Source organism: Phaenicophaeus curvirostris, chromosome 1, assembly GCF_032191515.1.
Source record: "Phaenicophaeus curvirostris isolate KB17595 chromosome 1, BPBGC_Pcur_1.0, whole genome shotgun sequence".
Classification (NCBI taxonomy): domain Eukaryota; kingdom Metazoa; phylum Chordata; class Aves; order Cuculiformes; family Cuculidae; genus Phaenicophaeus; species Phaenicophaeus curvirostris.
In genome coordinates, this window is record NC_091392.1 from 7,158,232 (window position 1) to 7,178,573 (window position 20,342).

The window sequence follows — 20,342 nt, forward strand, 5'->3', positions numbered from 1 at the left end:
TCTCTGTCATGAATGTAGCCTTTTTCCCACTTCTGTGTCTCTGTCATGGAAAAGCACTAAAAGTGCCACTAAAGGGTATCTGAGCACGTGGCAGAGGAATGTCCTACTGATAATAAAGCAAACAACATGATGCTGTTCTTGTGGAGATTTCATACTGGCTCAGTTATTTCTTGGAATAAATGAAACCACAGTGTCTGATAGCCCAGCTCTTTGGAAGGAAGAAGGCTGTTATTTGAGCCAGGCTGAGTAAAGATCCACAGGACATAAGCCCTTGGCACCTCATCTCATTACAGCTTTTAGGCGTGGGCTCCCTTACCAGAGATCAGGCAGTAGTGTTTGGGCAATAGTTTAAATGCCGATAAAAAACACTGTTATTACAGCGGTACCTAGCAGTACCACCACAGATGAAATTTATCCATTGAAACTACAACTACTCCCTTTCTTCTCCCAAACTCAAGGGAAGAGGTTAAATCAAGCCTCAGAATTTGCTCCAGTAATACGAGCTTAGCTACTGAGAAACGCTTCTCTCTGCAGTGAGTGATAGCTGCTGTTTTGATAGTACTGCTGCATCTACTGAAAAACATGTCTTTTATCACAGTGCTGCTCAAATTAGAGTTTTTTTTTTAAAAAAAGAAAGTAATTTTGAATTCCTTTGTCTTCCATTTAACTCATTTATTAAAGTTTTCAGGAAAGATGAGATACAGATAGAGTGAATTCAACTTTGGATTTTTGCAGATTATTGAACTCAAGAAAAGAAGGTAAAAAGAAGTGTGTGACTGAAACCTAATTATAAGTGTTGACTGTAACAAAATCTGTTAGAAACGCTGTAAGATGTATCAGGACTATGACATAGCCACAACATACATTTTATTGCCGAATTGCATAGGTTGAAGGAGTTCTTTGGAGGTCTCTATGACCGGCCTGCTGCTCAAATCATGGCCAACTAAATCATGCTGCTCTGGATTGTGACCAGTCAAGTTTGGATTTTTCCAGGAATGGAGATCCTGCAGCCCCTCTGAGCCCTCTTCCCACTGTTCAACCACCCTTAATGCCGAAACACATTTTCCTTACATCATGTTGAAATTTGTCCGATGCCTCTTGTGCCTCTCAGAAGGGTCTGACTCCATCTTCTCTACATCATCCCATTAGATAGTTGTGAACAACTAGGTTCCGCATGGTTTATCTTCTCTCCTGTTCTCTCAGCCTCTCTTCATATGCCACTTCACACACATACTTCACCACCTAACTGTTTAAGTACCATAAGTCTTGGTGGTCCTCCACTGGATCCACTCCAGTATGTCCATGTCTTTCTTGCATTGGGTAGAGATGCCAAAAGCGGACACAGAAGTGGTTGCAAAATGTTCCCCTGCTTCCTCTTGTTGTCATTGGACTTACAGAAGCTCTTTTCATTGCCTGATGTCTCCTAGGTTAACAATCTGTACCTCAGGATAAGTCATAGCCTCTAAAATAAAGGTCTAATTTGCAACACAACCTGTCTTTTGGTAACTAGGGTATTTTCCCTACTCTATCAGATTTCAAAACAACAGAATCCAGAATCTCAGGCCTAATGTTAGATTTTTATGTGTTGTGACCACAGAATCCAAAGGTACACATGTTCTTCTGGAAGCCAGAACGCAGTGATCATTAAGAAAAAACATCCAGCACAGGATCCTCACATCAACTAAAAAATTTGCTCTCACAACAGAAGGACCACCACAGCTTTTATGAGAATCACACTCATCTCAGTCCCAGCATTATCTTCCTTCATTTCTCCCCAAGTCAGCCACCACTTAGTAAACTATTTACAGAACAGACACAGTCAGATGCAGTGCAAGCCTCAGAATTTTGATTGAAGAGGATCAGTTATGTTGTCATTACTTTTTCAGGATTTCTTTGCATTCCTGATATTTGGAAAAAAAAATTATCTTATACAAACGCTGAGATTCTAACCTTAGAGCCTGACTCCAGAAATCAGGATCATTGGCTTAAAATTAACACAAGCTGTCCCCATAGAAGCTATTTTTAACAAGTGAATGAAAGGGAATAAAAATAAGACTGCATATTTTAATACACCTAGCACATGTCAGAAATTCTAATCCCCTTACACCCTCCTTAGCTAAGAATATGTTCTAATTACACATATGAAAGAAATAAAAAAAAAACAACACACCTTTTATTGCACCCACAATATTTTGGTCTAGTCCTTTCCGGTTGTCATTGAGCCCTCTTTTCCTTTTGCCGTTTGGTAAAGAGTTAGCCAAAGTCTTGTCATCAAAAAATGCACAGACCAGCTTCCTAAAGAGCAGACTTCCTGAGCGAGTATAGTTTGATAATATAGAGTCCAGCTGAGACTTCGGCATGAAGACGTCAAAGCCTTCTGCAAGTTGCACTTCTGGCTACCAAAAGAATATAAATTTTTTAATTAAAAGAGCATTCAAATACATTATTTTACCTCAATCATGTACCTGTGAGATTTTAAAATCACTTAATCAAATCATGAATCTTTTCCCAGCTCTTCAGTACCACAGCAGCCTCCTTCACTGAAATCAAACCCCATCAGTGAATAAGCACCTTAAAAGGCAAATCAAATAATCATACTTGCGTCTAGCCACTGTAATAGTTAACAATTACTGACATTATTTCTAGGCGTACAGCTAACAAAAAGAAAAGAGATACTTTTCAATACTGGATCATAATGACAAACCAGAGGATCATCCCAGAGCAATACTCCTATGCAAAGCTTTTTGGACAATTATCTAACTGTTTCATGGACTTATTTCACTGCCAAATGATGTGAACGAGTGTGCTGTGGGGCAGCCAGGTGTTTCCAAGAAGGAGAACTGCAGGGCTACTGGCCCATTCCACAATGTTTCCCAAAAGGGCTTCCAGCACAGATACGGCCCATGCAAGTAGAAGTAGATGACGAGTTTGATGTTGCCCTTGAAGTCGGCATTTGCTGGTGAGCCACTTCTCCCTCTTTTTCATATTCCCAAACTGCATCCTTAGAACAGGATGAAGTTAGAGAGACAGTTTATTTCAGCACAAAAAACCTCAGTGGTAAATCATAGGGATTTATCATAGATGACTGCTAGAAAGTGAGATGGAGGGGAAGTAGAAGAAACAAAATCATCCTGTATTTCACAAGACTCGTGTGTTGTGTATGTTGTGGGCCAAAGCAGATAAAGGCATTCAATGAAGCTCCCTTACCACAAATCTTTTTGCTGCCCCTGTCTGTACACATCAGAATTTACATGAGCAATATTTGCATTTTTTTTCTACTACCACACAATGCTTATGGAAGTCTGTATGGAATAACCATGTATCTAAAATGAACGAAGAGGAGGTCCATGAAGGTGATCAGAGGGCTGGAGCACCTCCCCTGTGAGGACAGAGAGAGTTGGGCTTGTTTAACCTGGAAAAAAGAAGGCTCCCAGGAGACCTTCTAGCAGCCTTCCAGTTCTTAAAGGGGACTACAGGAAGATGGGGAGGGAACGTTTATCAAGGAGTGCAGTGATAATACAAGGGGAATGGTTTTAAGCTGAAAGAGGGGCAATTTAGTTTAGATATTAGGAAAAAATTTTTTACTGTGAGGGTGGTGAGGTAATGCCACAGGTCATCCAGAGAAGTCGTGGATGCCGGAGGGGTTCAAGGCCAGGTTGGATGGGATGAGCCTTTGAGCAATCTGATCCAGCGGAAGGTGTCCCTGCACGTGGTAGGGGGGTTGGAACTGGACGATCTTTAAGGTCCCTTACGACCCAAACCATTCTATGATTCTATGATTTTAAGATACATCACGAATAAAATTTTAAGATATTACCTGGAAGTTGTCAAGGGGGAAAAAACATCAGTAGTTACTATGTGAGAAAATAAGCTAATATTACAGCCTTGGTCTTAATGACTTGCTCTTTTTTTTCCCTGCTATATGAAAATACAATCACCAGTGATGGTGCGTTTTCAAAGATGTTAACAGAGCAAGAGCAAATGCCATCTCCCATCAAATCACCTGCAAACATCTCGAGTCTAGACAGAAGAAAGGGCTGCCATTCTCAGAATGATTTGGCTGCATAACTCTTTTCCCATGGAGTTTTAAAAATCAGTATCAAGAGAGTTACAGCAAGCAGAGTATTTTCAAAGCATATACCATCACTGGATATGCATGTGTATTGTGTGATAAAACTGAAGATTACAATCATTTGGGAAGCCAGGATGAAGAATCTTAAAATATGCAGATAGTAATAAAAAAAATAATCTAAAAAGCACATGAGTTTCTCAGCTTTTTCTGGATGAAAGTTGTTTTTTTACCTTGTGAACTTTCAAAATGCTGGATCCAGCAAAACAGTCAGTTACTCTATTTGACATTTGACAATCTTCTGATGTAGATGGGTTTTTAATATGTTACTTCTAAACTTTCTGGTGACAAGAAAAGATTTTTGAGAGTAAATAAATGTGGTCCAAGTTTATAACTTGGGAAAAATTCTACTTCATATTAATCAAAAACCAGAATGTAGTTGTCATGGTGATGAAGGATTCCTGTCCTATGCTGTTACTTGGGTCTTGGGTCTTATGACAGCAATCTAAGATGACCTCGATGATACAAGATGCCTAGGGCAGACAAATCATCTTCACTAATACAGCTGCAAAATACATTCCGAACCTTACTAGTGCACCGGTGTGGAGAAGTCAGTATTATTTTAGTTTTGACTATTTTATTCTTAATAAAAGAAACCATTTGTATATCAGCAAAATAATTCAAAGGCAAAATGTTGATTTATTCTTGCTTTCCCTTAGTAGCAAATTATTCTTCAAAGACAATCAGTACTTAATTGAACTTTATGATCACTTTGAATGAGATTTCTCAAAAGGAAATGCATTTGTTAGTAGATACCGATCATGGTATAAGGAACTGGTGGGTAAACTATTTGTGCACAATACAATAAATAAGACTTGAATGCCAAAGGCTTTTGCTGTGCTAAAATTAACAGGCAGTGAATTAGATTTAATCCTAGACATTTGAGTAGGTTGTACTACATATATTAGAAATTATTAGGTTATAAATAAAATATTGTAACAGTAAAACGAACACAAGAAAGTTTAACTAAGAATAACAGATCACTGCAATTTAAAAAGCGGGTTCTCCGATTCATGGACCAGATTAAGAGTTGGCCTCAAAAAGACTTTTACAATGTCCCCGACCAGCAGTATTTCATCCCAGCAAATCTGAACTCATCACACTGGTTCCTGTAGCCACAATTTTAAGCAGATTAAATTGAGATTTTTCTTAAAGTTCAATAAACATTGGCACAATAACAGCAGTGACAGTTCTGGCGTATGACACAGCACACACTACAGACAACCCGTGCAATATTTTCAAGGGAACATTCATTTATGGTGCTGCGTAAAATGCCTTTCAGTTCTTTCACGCGCTCAGAAATGCTGGTTGTGAGTGCACAAGAGAGGCTTATGAATAAATAGAAAAAGATAATACTGCCATTCATTTTCAAAGAAGTGACTTTCTTTAGTCTTCTCAAAATGTTTAAGGTCACATTTTACTTTTGCTATCATCTATTTTGATAACTCAACTGTTGTCTTTCCAAAGACAAAACAAAATCAACTTGTTTGTCTCAGAGTTCTGGTTCTTCATATCTGTTCAAGCAACTACTGTGGCAAGTGGGAGCCAAAGCATGGGAGGGCAAGGGAGGATCTGATTTATGAGCTGCATATTTTATTTTCTCTTTTGTCTTAGTTCAAATTGGCACCTATGAAGAATTGTGTCCAGCGATGGAACATATTCATAAAGCTAAATTAAATTCCATCGCAAGTACAAAACTGTTTTCAAAACCATGTTTCAAGCTGAAAGGAGTGCCACAAGCAAAGAAAAATTATAAGCACAAATTGCGTACTGGAGATAAATTACCAGTTGTTCTCCAAACCATCCCCTCAAACGTTACTAAGAATAATACCACAAAAGGAAAACCTCTGAAAAAGCATCTAACTAGTTGCTCTGTATCACTACACTGACTCTATGGCAGGAGACTGCAATCTAATTAGTGGTGTGGCTTGCATCTATATAACTGAATTATCATGACTGCTCTTTTTTATTATGACTTCCCACTTCTGGAAAGGTAGAGCATTATCTGCTGCATTGTTTTCATTTACGCTTATTGATACTGAATTTAATTACGTTTTTCTAGCTCATAGTACTTAGGAAATTGGAAACTGCCTGCTCAAAATTAAAAATATATTAGAGAAATTAATGATCAGTTTACTCATCAGTGAACTGGTTCAGATGACATTTATTTGGTCATTAAAAAAGGCCAATTGGCCACCAGCTACATGAAATTCCTATCAATGTATGCATGTCGCATGAATCAAGAAAATTGCAATTTTACATGCGACAAGTACACATTTTTAGAATGGCAAATTTCATCCCCTCACACTGACATCATCAACAGCACCAAGGCTCTTATCCAGCAAGCACAGCCATGAAGACCAAATGACTCAATTCAGCAAAGACTGAGGTATGAACTTTATAGAGGTGAGGAGTCCCCTGAAGCCAGTGGGACAAGCCAGGCATGAAACACAGCACATAAATGCATCTTGGCAGGATAAGGGCATACGTGTGGACTACATGCGCTCATCAGCAAATGACAGGGTTGTCAATAGTTTATACACGCAGCACTTTTCATGGCTCCTGATCTCACGGTGGCTCTTGGCAACACGAGAGATGAAGAACAAGTTTCCACTGCAAACTCGAACAGCAGGCGGCCTTGAACTCAAGGGAGAAATACACACCCATGAAAGCTGAAAAAGAAACCTCAAACCTTTGTAACTAGCACTGCCCCATCTAACCCTACTGCCTCCATTCAACCCGACCCATTTGCATGTTTATTCTCACAAAAAGAGGGAGCATACTCAGGCTGACTTCTCCTGAACGAGTCAGTGCTCTAGAATCCCATGATATTAAAATATTAACTTACATCTGATGAAGCCGATTCAAGGACAATTCCGAATCCTGAAACAGGGGTATCTAGTTTTAGGGGTTGTTCAACTTCTTGCAGACTTGATCGTTCTGAGTCTGCTGATAGCTTCTTTTCATTCTCTGTAGCGTTGGGTTTCTTATTCATGGTAACTGGTTCAACAGTTTTGAGGGGTGTTTTTTTCTTTTTATTTCTCCTTCTTGATATTGTTGACTTTTGTGTACAAATCAGAGGAACAGAAGGCTGCTGTCTGTTTTGAGCCCCAACTGAAGGAAAGAAAGTAATGAATTAAATTTATAGACAAAGACACACATATGACCACAAAGATGGACCGTTAAACTAATGACACATTGAAGTCATCTTCTGGATAAGTGGTAGGGTTTTCAGAACAGTTTGTGCATGTGAAACAGTTTCTATCACCTTTGCATAATTTCCCAATCTGTACAATGGGGATAATGACACTGAGCTCTACTATAAGTTTTTTCAAGACATACTTATGAATAGTAGTTTAGGAAAATTAGGAATAGGTGGCTTATTTTCCTAGTGACCACTGGATGCTTGGTGACACGAAGGACTTAAGCAATGATTCATTTTTATGCTGTCTTGAATGACTGAGAATTTTATTGTCCTTGAGCATCTTTTCTTGATAAAGTAAGATAATGCAAGTGCTAATGAAATTACAGTTAGTTTTATGAATGTAGTCACCATGTTAATTAGCTCAGCAAGAACATTTCAAGTACCATTATGTCAAGAATGACAGAAAACAATATTCAACTGTTTAATTTCAGAGGAAAAAGTAACACAAATTTACATCAGTTTGTTTTGTTCATACACAGAAACTTACAGTTCATCTGTTACATCTCAAACTTAGATGACTATTTTTTTCTCAATATTTTGTATTTTCCAGTATCTACAATAACTGGTATAAATTAAAGCACCAATCTTGAATCTAAATCAACGACAATGAGTCCTCCAGCAGAACATTATACAGACACAATTATTTGTCTGCACCAATCAGTAAGATCAAGACCAAAATAAAAAAAACCAGACATGCTACATTTTTTTTGTCACATGCAAATCAAACTCATTCAAGCCACAAGTGATCTACACATGGTTCTTATCTACAAAGTCTGAGTAAAAAACACCTCAAATCTTATAATACTGTTTATTAAATGATTTCTGCTGTATTTCATTTTTGGCAAAGATTTACAAGACTGTAATCTGTATTTTATCATTTAGACAGAAGGGTGCTTGAATACTAAAATAAGTTATGATACCTTCCCCTATATGTTTGTATCCCAGTTTTTTTTTTCCTTTTAGCAACAAAAATGCCAAATGATGTTTCTTCTCTGCAAACCCATCATTTCATGTCTACCAGAAAATACAAACTATTCCCAGTGAATCAAGAGATTCATTAATTAACAAGGTACTTATCTGCAGATACATAATAAATAAGAAATGTTCCTGCTGTTGAGGAGCCAGCTCTTCTAGCAAAAACCCCATTCTGTACCTCTCACCCACAAGACATTTTAAATCATGTATGTAATTTCAATGAAATCAGTGCAATGGAGTAAAGAATTCCCTGTCACAGCAAAGACTGTAAAATTGTGCTCCTTTGTAAATCAACAACTTTTTGAAAAGCATTTTTCTGTGTATTAACTGATATTACAAAGCCTATCTGATCCTTCCTGCCACTCACTCAAGCATTATACGCTGTGGAGACAAGTTTAGTCAGCCCTTCACTCCACCCACATTTCAGTTAATTACTCAACACTCCCTTTTCTTATGGAAGTGTCTAAGAAAAAAACCCTCCATTGCTCCACTCCCTATCACTCACGATGGATGGGCACCTCAACTGACAAGATCTCCAATGTCTCCCAACTCCTCATTAGTATTAACACTATCTTTTATGAAGCATAGAGGCTGCAGCTTCACGGCAGCCTACCATCACCTACCAAACTCCCAGCTGCCACGGTCTCATTAATCTTTCTGGCCCTAGTGTCCTTCTGGCTCTGTTTCAGCTCCTAATCTAGCAGAATAACAGTCCTACAGTCCTGATAGTTTTTCCCACTGAACGGATTATTGCTGGTTCAGCCAGTGGAAAGAACTGGTAAACCAGCCTGACAAAGGGTGGAGGCCACAACCTGCAGCAGCTAGCTCAGTTGAGGCTACCACATAGCTGTGACTTGAAAGATATTTGAGTGAAGTGTTATACAATAACTTTGAGTGGACTTCCAATATTTTTTTACCCCTAAGACTTGTGAACTGGTAAGCAGGTAACAAGTGAATTAGCGTTTTGCACCTCTGAATGAACACACCGTGAAAACAATCTGGGGGTGCTTATGGCATACTGACCCACCCACTCAGCTACCAAACATAAAATCACATTAGATTTTTTTTTTAATTTAGCCTTAAAAGATTCCTACAAGATAATATCCCATGTTACAGGTAAGGATCTGAGAAGTAAAAATTACATTTCAAAGAATTCTGTGAAAATTTGACTTTGAACAATGTGTCAAGACAGCATAAAATAGTCCAGGTTCTCCTGAGTCTCCACATTGATTTCTGTCTTACTAGACCATTCCTCCTAATGAGAAGATCATAGAACAGTTTGGGTTGGAATAGACCTCCAAAGATCATCAGTCCAACACCCTTGTAATGAGCAGGGCCATCTTAAACTATATGTTTGTCATGGATATGTATGTATGGGACTGGTCATTGTACCTGCTTGACTCTGCATCAATTTTCGCATAGTCTTGAGCTCTTGGAGAATAGCCTGCAGGGTTGACTGGCAATTACACGTACAGCAGTTTGGTCCAACCGATGAATTCACCACTGGGATTTCTCCTGAGAGGAACAAAATAGGGGAGAGATGATGTAACCCACAAAATAACACCACATAGTAACACCCAAACAACAATTAACAGCAGGCATTTGAAACTATCACCAGTATACGCGATCTTGAAATTAGATCCAAAGCAAGAAAGCAAACAATTTTCAACATGGTCTCTTTTAAGAGGAAGGGGCTGCTGGCTTTTATCCAATTTCTAGTTTGTGCAATTATATACAGTAGGGGATGCAATGTTATATGGGCTAGAGAAGCCTGCTCAGAGCGTGAATACAATGCACTCTTCACAGCAGGGCTCTCTATTGTCAGGCTAGTTCATCTCGAATAACAATAGCACCAAACCTCATTATAAACATACTCACTTTATCACACATACTAAAAAAAAGCCCATCTCCTGGAACAGTCTTACAAAGAATGAAGACAGTCTGCAAAATAAAGGTTTACACTGCACATTAAATGAGGGCGGACAAATTTTTGAACTGCTTGAATGTTACATGTGATTCTTTCCCTTTTTAAGAACTGAGAATGAAAATAAAATCCCTTATTCAGAGGGGATAAAAAAACCAAGATGGAAAAGAACCACCATCAAGGAAAGGCTTCACATCTGCTCTTCTGTTTGCTAGAGTGGGACTGTTTTCTATGGCACATTTTCCAGCACTGCGACCTATAAGATGGGATTTCCACAGCTTCCCTTTGAAAATTAATATCATAGTTGAACAGATTATTCTTTTCCAGTAATTCTTACTAGCATTTAACTGAATTAACACTAGGTTCTAGCCCTCTGCAGTGCTTCTGTCACTGCCCTGCTTTACTGAAGTTTTGCACTGGAGGTTTTGAATCAGTACAGGTTGTAACAAACAGCTGAGAGATCTCAGGCTTTACCTGGCCAGTGAGACCCTGTGTTTCAGTTTAAAACAACCATATCCCTAGCTGTAATGCTGCAAATAAAAGTTTCTAAATTCAAAAAGATGTCTAGCAGCTGAAGCCAGACAGGATGCACCCCCTTTCATTTCAAAATGTGCTTACAGTCACCTAAATTGATGGCTATTTTACTGCTCATCAAAGCATGCAAAAGCAGGGATGATCATCTTATGAAGACAGGTACAAATGGATCTAAGAAAAAACATCGTGCTTCATGTCAATGTGGTGGACTTCAGAGGGTGTATTTCCCGTTTTTTTTTCCACAGCCTGACAGTTATCAGGTGCCCTTTAATCATTACCCAGCCGAAGTGAGCATAAGCGACTCATTTAATCTTCGCTCATAAATTCTCCCATATTTCATTATTACTTTTGCTTTCTTCTGAGGCCAAGTCAGTTTATCAACACCTTTTTAGGTTTGGTTTGCATTCTTTCATCAGAGCTCCCCATATGTCAGACCCACATAGATCCCTTGACTTCAATCCTTATTTGAAATGGCTGAAAAACTGGCCACCACTAAATTGCTCCCACCCTTTCTCAGTTCTTCCACTGTGTCCCTACATCCTCAAAACTCACCTCCTTACTTGTCCTCTACCTCCTTCCACTTGGTCCTTCAGCTCTGAAGCAGCATCTATCACACTTGCATAAACTTGTGGTCCTACCAAAAGTGAGTTACTTGTGAAGCTAAACTGATGCATCACAGATTGCTGACGTCTTCTGGGTGCTCCTCTCCTCCTTTCCTGATATACTGAGACTGTTCACACTACTGCAGATACTACAAATTTCAGTATTTTAAAACATCATCCATGAACAGAAACTGTAACTACTGCATTAAGATACACTGACTAATTTAAGAATCTCTGCAAATCTAGCAAATACAAATGTGATAGATTCACTGGTTTCTTCAGCTGTAACTGCAACAATTGTTTAAAAGTAAAATGTGATCTGGAAAACAGGCTGAGAGTCTCAAATTAAAACAAAGAATAGGTTACTGACTCAGCAGGTCTCTGCCTAGTTTGATCTCACCCTTCCTTTGTACACTGTCTATTCAGACTGAAAGTTCCTTGGGGCATGGATGGGATTTTATCTTTTCAATGGTCCACAAAGTGTTCGGCCCATTGTTACAGGTACAGAGGGGAAAAAATAATGTTATCTTTAGCTTTGCAGCAGATTACTCAGAATCCCTCAACTTGGCTCCACCAATACCCTTTAACTATTTGTTAAAGGCAGACTTTTAAGTAGATGGGATTCGAGGCTACTTATAATTTAATAGCTTCAGCACAACTCCATACCTGTCAGTAAGAGAAGCAGGTAGCCCAGAAATGGAGTCCCAGGAAATTAGGAGAGTTTTACTAATAAAAGACAAATACATAATAAGAATATCCTTCCTCCAGTGCTTTCTCAGTTGTTTTAAACTAATAAGCTCCTTGGGAAAAGGCTCATCTTCTTTCTTGACCAGAATCCAACGTACCGGTGGACCTCTGGAAACAATGCCCAAAGGACTATGGCAGGAGACGGAGCTGGTGTCAACATTGTGGTGAATTACACGTGAAAACTCAGACAAACTCTATCAGTAAATACCTGTACATCTTTCCTCTTGCAATATAACACGTTCCTAACGAAAGCACGCAGGCTCCTGATGGAAAATCAAAGTGTCTATTTTCCTATTGAGGCACGGGGGATTTACATTATAATCCCCATTAGCACTGATAGAAATTACCCATGTAAATCCACCATAGGTACTGGAAATGGGAAAAGAGACCACCAATATTTCAAATCAAAGCAGGGTTCTGCTGACTTCATACATATTCATGAGGGTTTTTTATTTTCTTTCTATCCTCCCTCCTCTGATCAGTTACTGTGCACTGTAAGAAGCATCTTGTAGAGTGTTCTCAGTCATTGTTCCAAGCACTATCTTTATCATTTTTAGAGGACAAAAGCAACCCTTTTCAACTTGTTATAAATCAATTTTTAATTTTAAAAGGAGAAGAGACTTTTTATTTTTATGAAAGAGTCTTTAAAGAGCCATCTCCCTCTCTTTTGGAAGCTAGCCAGCAGGCAAATTTGATACTGGCTGCTATGATTGAGAGGAGATGATGCTAATACATTAGTTCCTTTCCCCCTGTGAGCAGAAAGTAGCCCAGGACAGTGGTTCTTGCACCTCGATCCACTGAGAGTGAATTCACCTGGTCTAAACCACAAGCTTCCATTTGAAAAGCATGCAAGTGCAGTCCACTGAAGATGTCCACTTGACGTACCTGAAAAGCAATTCAGCTGCCACATCACTGCTGGATTTGCTACTGAAACCCAAACTAAACCAAATTAAAATGTTTTAGATAGACTTTATGAGTTTGTTGTTTCTAACAGGGCAGACGTGCTACCCACTGTTTGTAGCCCCAAGATGCTTCCACTAAACACAGTGGGTCACAGACATTTACCTAACATTCTGACTTGTGGAACCACCACCATAAATCCAGTTTGGAACAAATCACCTTGCTTTTCAAGTAGGTTCCTATTCTTCCCTCTGTGGCAGCAATGTCGAGGCTCCCTCCATTGTTCCTTTTCTCTGCCTGTTTTTGCCGATACCTTTTTCACAACTGTTTTTTATAGCAGCACCTATTAAACATCTATCCTAGCCTTTCCTTGAGCCACCTTTACCTTTATAGATAACTATAGATAACTACGCTACTTAGATGGACTTGGATCCCTGTTACATTCCAATTTGAGTAATTCACACAGCCTACAACATATATCTTGGCTCCCTCTATGTTCTATCCCACTGACAGAAACAGTTTCTGCACTCACACTATAAATGACTGGACATCTCCCCAGTGATGACCTATGCCCCAGGTATGAAGCTCATGTCCTACCTGAGCAGTTTTGCTCATATGAGTTTAAACACCACGGTAAGTCCCAAGGACATCCTTTGATATTTGATTGCATTTCTACACCCAGCTTTTAAGGACTTTGCCATCCTCTGAATACATCTAAATTACTGAGGTAGATACTCAGGCAAGGGATTGGGGGAACTGGACATCGGAGAATGGCCCCCCAAGAAGAACTGTGTGGTGGGTAAGGAACAAATTCAGAGCTTGCTCGCAGCCCAATAATGCATCACAAGTTTTCCTTTCCTAGGGACTGGGATTCAAAGCCAAAGCAGCAAAAACATCCAGCTGGATCACAACACCCCATTGGAGGCAGACACCCAAAATCTTGCTTTCAGAGAGCTCCATGTGTTGCCTTTTCAAAGGTGGCCAGAGAAGAGGGCCTACACCCATATTTATGTAATAACCCAGAAGATTGCATTCCTTTCTGCAGCAGAACAGCTACAGAGGGAGGGGTGGAAGGTGCCTTCTAGTGCACTTCCCCAAGAGCTGGCAGCTTGGACATTCCTCCTGACCAGCCTAGAGGTTGTTCAACCCAACCCTTCTACTGTCTCACAAGCCATTCTAACCTGTAGGACATCATAAATCAGCTGAACCCTTCCTCCTCGTGTGAAAAATTAGCACACTGACGTTTTCTTGCGTATAGGGCCAAATCCTGTCAACACGTTTTAGCTCAAATGCTGAATCAGGCCCCTGAGGGATAGAGGTGCTGCTCCACCTACTTTTTGGATCTGAGAACAAGGCACCTAAACTGTGCAGGCTTGGGCACTTCTGTGCATGCAGAGAACTGTTCCTGCCAGTGCCCAGGGACTCCCAAGGTAAAGAAAGAGGTGTGTGACGAATTTCAGGTCTTTCCACGTTCAGAAGGTCATTACAGTGGAATTTTGAGAACATAGCTTTAGACTTGGATGCTAACTCCTATCAAGTGTTTTCCCCTCTCCCCTCAATCTGTATCTAAAAAACCCCAGCAACTACCTTTTCGCATTATAAAATAAACAAAACCAACACAACTTAACTGCAACATCCAGGTCACCCGGTATATCTGTGTGCATCATTGTCTCTACAGAGAGAGAGTCAATCTGGTGGTTTTTAGTGTGTTGACAGCACAGGACAGTATTGAGAATTATAACAGTTGAGGGTTTTTTAACAAGCAGTGAGAATTTGTGTGCCTTTACAGAAGGACACACAGCAGATGCCCCTGTTGGGAAACATGAATACCTTCAGAATCAACTGGAAATTTGAGATCAATATTGTTTTCAGATAAAAACTCACCATTTTTTATTTTCCAGAATTTAGAACTGGGACTGAGGTACCCCTTTAAAATAAAAATCTCACTAAGTTTAGGGTTGAACATCAGAAGAAAAACTTTCTGAATTGCATTTAGACTGTTAAAGACGACCCTCAGGAATCTGGCAATAAAACCTCCACTCTCTGGAACTTAAAACAACAAGAGAAAAGCATTTTAAGAGTATGCTGCCATCTACTTTAGTGCACAATTCTTTGCCAGCACAATATGGACACGCTGGTCGTAGGTAGACTCCATCATCTCTTTATCCCAATGGTCCCATGGGAACAAAAGGTTGTGATGAGATTTTGTACTTGAAGTTCAGCAGCCTGTCATAAGGCTGATGCCATTCCCTTGTGAAAGTCAGCAGAATCCTGCTCCGCAAGTGGTGTCACATGAGGGCTACATTACTCATTGCAAAGAGGAGTGGTAGAGGTTGACATTTAATTAGCTACGAATTTAATAACAATGGCAAAAGCTGTTTTAATAAGTACTGTATAGAAATTAAGCCAGTAACAGCATTGAGTAATTCTGTCCTATCACCGGGAAACCATTTTAAAAGCTAAGACAGATGGTAGCAGAATGCACTGTGCCCACTTTTGCACCTTTTCAAAGTGATAACTATGTGCTCATTTTGTAGACTCCGAACTATAACTGATTTCAGTGCAGCAGTACAATAAATCATCACAACAAAGGCAGAAATTCAGCACAGTACAAGAAGAAGGGAAAAAAAAAAAAAAGTACTTTTCTTAGTATCTAATGCAGATCATACCATTGGATGCCATGGTTCGTGTTTGATTTTGGAACGTTTTGGATCGAGTTCCACATTGCCCTGAAAACTGGCTAGCTTGGGGTGATAATTCATTCCATGCACCACTCTGTGAAGGACGAAGGCTCGCCTGCGACTCTGCAGCAGGATTCAGGCGCTGGGCCCAGGCTAAGTCTAAATCTTGGGGCTCCTCCTTCAATTTTTCTCCTTCTTTGCCAACTCGTTGATAGATTCTTCCAGTGCTGTCATTCAGTAATCTTCTCATCCCTGTAATTTGTTTTTTAATTTCCCGGCTTTCATCTCCTAATGAAAACAGAGCCACAGTTATCACTGTAAATTAGCAAAAATGGTAATGGGTAGAGATTAGTGATTTTAGATGCCAATAAGAGTTGGAGTGCAAAAATAAACAAACTAAATAAAGACAAGAGATGGTTGAGCAGTTGTTGGTATGTAACAGGCTACACTTTAGCACAGCGATGGTTGACATCTCATGGTTGAAAGACCTGCTGAACTTGGCTTTCTTGATGCTGTTTCTAAAGCTTTGATGAGTAAGATTATTTTTCTCCAGAAGGAAATAATAATAGCTAGAGCACTTTCAAATAACCTATCCTTTTAAGAGACTGATCCTATTCAGACATTGACATCAGTGGATGTTTTCCCAAGTAAAGTCTAAAGGATCAGATCCTTTTTATATCACTTTGCTGTATGCTGAAGGGTGAATCACACAAAGGAAAAATACAAAAGCACCACACCACATGCACACAGCAATACTTCATCTATTGATTTTAATGAACGGGACCAGTTCCTTAGTCCACAGAATTTAATAATACTGGATTATACAGGAATAAATTAAAAAGCAGCTAATAACATGTACAACCGTATACAGCCTAACTGCTGGATGTCTTAAAAAAGTAGATTATGAAAATAAAATGAAAGTATATACAAGAAAAATGTGACTGTTCCAAATAAATTCAAGGCATTTAAATAATAACAATTACATACTTTAATACTCCTGGCACCATTTAAGTATTAATTTTATGTGTGAAACTGCTGATTGCACAATGAATATATGCATTTTGGGCAGATAGTAGCTATTCTGCTCGTTAAAGCACGCATTACATTTCACTAGTAATAAGGAAGTGTTCACAGCCCTGTTCAAAATAAGAAACTTCTATTTTTTTTACTGATAATAATAATAAAAAATAATAAATCAAACATCCCAAGCAAATGGAATAACAAAGATCAAGAAACTGAGGAATCAACCTTCCTATATAGTATACTTTAAGCAGTAATATTTGGTACCCTCTATTCAATTTATATTCTCGCTTCCAAAAATAAACTTATTTTTGGAAAAATGAAAGCGCAAAGGAACCTTCAGAAAAAAATCAACCCACAAAAAAAAAATGGGACGCAACTTGCATCATCTTTGGTTCAACAAGGTATCTGAGAGTGTGCTGATGCCAGGCACATGAGCAGTTTTATAAACTCAACAGCACTTTTCCGTTGCCTAAACTTAGGCGCACACTGAGGTAGCTGGCTAAACCAGACATCTAAAAAAGGAACAACCTCCTTCCCAACAAAGACCACGCTCAATGTGGTTGGGACACACCACAAGCCTGGTGTACCCAGGGATGCACAGTACCCAAAAGAGGAGGGTTTTACTCCAGGAGGCAAATAAGCAGAAGGGGAGACAAACTGTCCAATTCATTCCAGCCTCTGCTGAATCAGAGAATCTCCCACTTGACCTGGTGCACCGGTTGCCTGTGCCGGTGCCAGCTGGCTCCAGCCCACCCCAATCCAGTGAGGAGAGTGGGCGGTTTGCAAGAAAGCTCCTAGTCCAAACTTAGAAAAATATTTGCCAACCTCGTACAGCGATACTCCAGCACAGTTTCCACTCCAGCTAAAGCAGTGAGAAAACCCCTTTGCAAAAAAGTTCTGCATTATATTTACTTTATTGCTTTGCCTGCAGATGTTTGTGTGTGAGTTTCATTTAATCAGCAAATCACAGCACTGATTCCTTTAAAATAAAACTTTTTGGCCCCAGCCTAACCTGGGATTGACTGTTTGCAGTTCCCAACCTTGAGAGGCTGCAGAGTACCACCAGATCCCAATTATAAAGATACTCAGACCCATACACTGCCTTTCTCCTGCACGTGGCTCTGTCTGCTCATACTTGAGGTCCAAACGCTCCCACAACATCAAAGCATGAAGTTAATCCCTTAGTACATTTAGCAGTACACCAGGGCCTCAGAACTTCATGTTGGCAATTTGGATGTGTATTCAACAGCAAAATGCATCTGAAAAATGAAAAAAAGCTTCCCACCCAACTCCTCCTGGTGGGTGCTTGTCAGATGACACATTGTTGGAAAGATTAAATTTCCCTTATCCAATTACATAATATATTAATGTTAATTGAGCTTATTCAGCCTTGATTCTGGTCTGTGTTCCTTAATATAGAAGCCTCCTTTTACAGTGACATATTTATCTCCAAATAGAAAAGCCCCTACATGAACTTGCATCCTACACAAGCATGTCTCTGTGTTTACTTAGGCCCCTACTTAGAACACGGAGATTTTCCCTTTATGTACCCATTTGCTGTTTATTTTTTGTTTTGGTTTTAGGGATCTTTCTGTTTGGGTTTTTTGTTGGTGATGTTTTTGTGTTGTTGGGTTTTGAGTTTTGTTTGTTGTTTTGTTCTTGTTGGTTTTTTTTGGTTTTGGTTTTTTTTTTTTAAATATGTCTTCTGTTTTGTAACGAAGGGCATTAAAACATACCGGCTATAAGCTTGACTTAACTTTCAGTGCAAGTTTACATCCCCTTTCTCCTACGTATGACTTGTTACAGCTTTTAACTTGGAAATGGCCAGTGACAGCAGCACCTTTGCCAATAGGAGTGCAGCATAGCTGATGTTAACACCGCCTGAATCTGCAGGTGCAAGGCTGGTAACGGATTTAACTTCTTGCTCCCTGGTTATCTCCTTTGGCTCTTAGCTTTACAGCCCAGTGATAGCATTTTGTTATCAGCTGTTGCACAGCTGATGATTTGTACAGATAGCCACGTGATTTAGAAATGGGAAAAGAAAAGAAGATGGGGCACAGAGAAAATTAAACAGCTCAAGCTACTACATCCTACAGAAAAGCCAGCCTTCCTTTTGAAATGCTGAATGGGATAATCAAGCGCTGAAAAAAAGTTTATTACATAAAAATCTGCATTACCTATTAGTGGAAGCTTTTTGAGATAGATGTTGGGGCTGGAGAGAAGTAATTCATACTTCAGCCTCTCCCTGTACCCCTGTACTTATACCAGGGGTTCCCACCTCTCCTGAGAGGACAGGGATACCTCTGACTGGCAGGCTACTGGTTTTGCCATTTGAGTTCTCCATGTAATTACTTTGGTTTTATCTGAAACTAAGGAATTTACTTGCAAAATACTAAAATACTTACAAAATACTACTCAAAACAGATGAGGCTCCCAAATTACAGCCCTAGTTAGGAACTTATACATGAAAATAGTCATAACAAAAATGTATCAACAATTTTTTAAAATTACTACTATAGTTGTTTCTATGATGGCCCCTTATATGCATGAATTCTTTCCACATGACATGACAGTAGTCCTATTAAAAAAAAAAAAGACAGACCAAAGCCTTTTAACAAATACTACATTAATAGTCACAAAAACTAATTTCCCCAAAATTCACTTCAATCTTGTTCCTTAGGGGAAGTGTGCACAGCATAAAAAAAATCCTGCTTTGAAAGTGGTGAAAATCTTAAAAATTACAAATGCAAAAATGTAAGCCAGAACTGTCCTAGGATGAAGTAGCATCCATGCGCTAAGTGTCTGTCTGTTTGAAGAAACAGACCTGTAAAAAGCTCCAGTTAACAAAATATTATTGATATTTCATTAATTCCATTTCTTGGCCTCATAAGCCTGACTATCTTTTCATGGTTATGCTTATTAAACTTAATATAAATATAGCCCACTGCCTACAAACAAGATGTTATTCTTTTCTGAATAATTTGTCAAACACAATCACGAGGCTAAAAGAATGAGAAAATGATCTGTAACCATATCCACATGTCAAAACATTAATTACATTCCAGTATTAGGGAAGCGGTAACCACATCTGTAATTAATGTGTGTATTTTCAAGTGTATAAATGAGTGAATAAAGTCTGGACAATTGTCCATACTTGATGTTTTCTTCCTTCAACTTAAACAAACAAATAACCATAACGTTCTCTTGGCCCAATATTTTGCAATTAATTTTTTCATATTTAACATTTATGATTCTCATATGTTTCGGGAAATACTCATGAGGAGTCAATTTCTTTAATAGTTTGTTTTTCAATGAATTAGTTTCTAATTTTATGCTGTGTTGTGTTTTGGCAGATGAAACTCCTACAGAAACTATTCCTTTCTTGGCTATCCAAACAGGGCTTTTCCCTCCATCAGGCTGCCTACTGAAGGAACTTTGTGTCTCAAAGATTTCCATTACTGTGTCAAACTAGGCTGAAAGCAGTGGATGAGTCCAGAAGCTGTTGGGAGGGTAGGAATGGCAGCAACAGACAGTAAGCCAAGCACACGAGAGCTAACAGCATTATCCTGGTCTGTAATGAAACAAGGCTTCAGAGGTGAGAGAAAGTGGAAGTCAATGCATA

General features: G+C 39.1%; 1 protein-coding gene across 5 annotated transcripts in view; it reads right to left on the reverse strand.

Annotated features, from left to right (window-relative positions):
* The window catches only part of BEND7 (BEN domain containing 7), a 49,745-nt gene that overhangs the window by 17,545 nt on the left and 11,858 nt on the right, over window positions 1-20,342 (reverse strand). For 4 of the 5 annotated variants that reach the window (XM_069868786.1, XM_069868942.1, XM_069868706.1 and 1 more), the window contains exons 3-6: window positions 15,686-15,985; window positions 9,702-9,824; window positions 6,978-7,243; window positions 2,171-2,396 (exon numbers count right to left, since the gene is read on the reverse strand). In XM_069868786.1, coding sequence (XP_069724887.1) covers window positions 2,171-2,396; window positions 6,978-7,243; window positions 9,702-9,824; window positions 15,686-15,985 — 915 coding nt within the window. The remainder of the gene's footprint in view (window positions 1-2,170; window positions 2,397-6,977; window positions 7,244-9,701; window positions 9,825-15,685; window positions 15,986-20,342) is intronic. The other variant, XM_069869029.1, reaches the window with a different exon arrangement.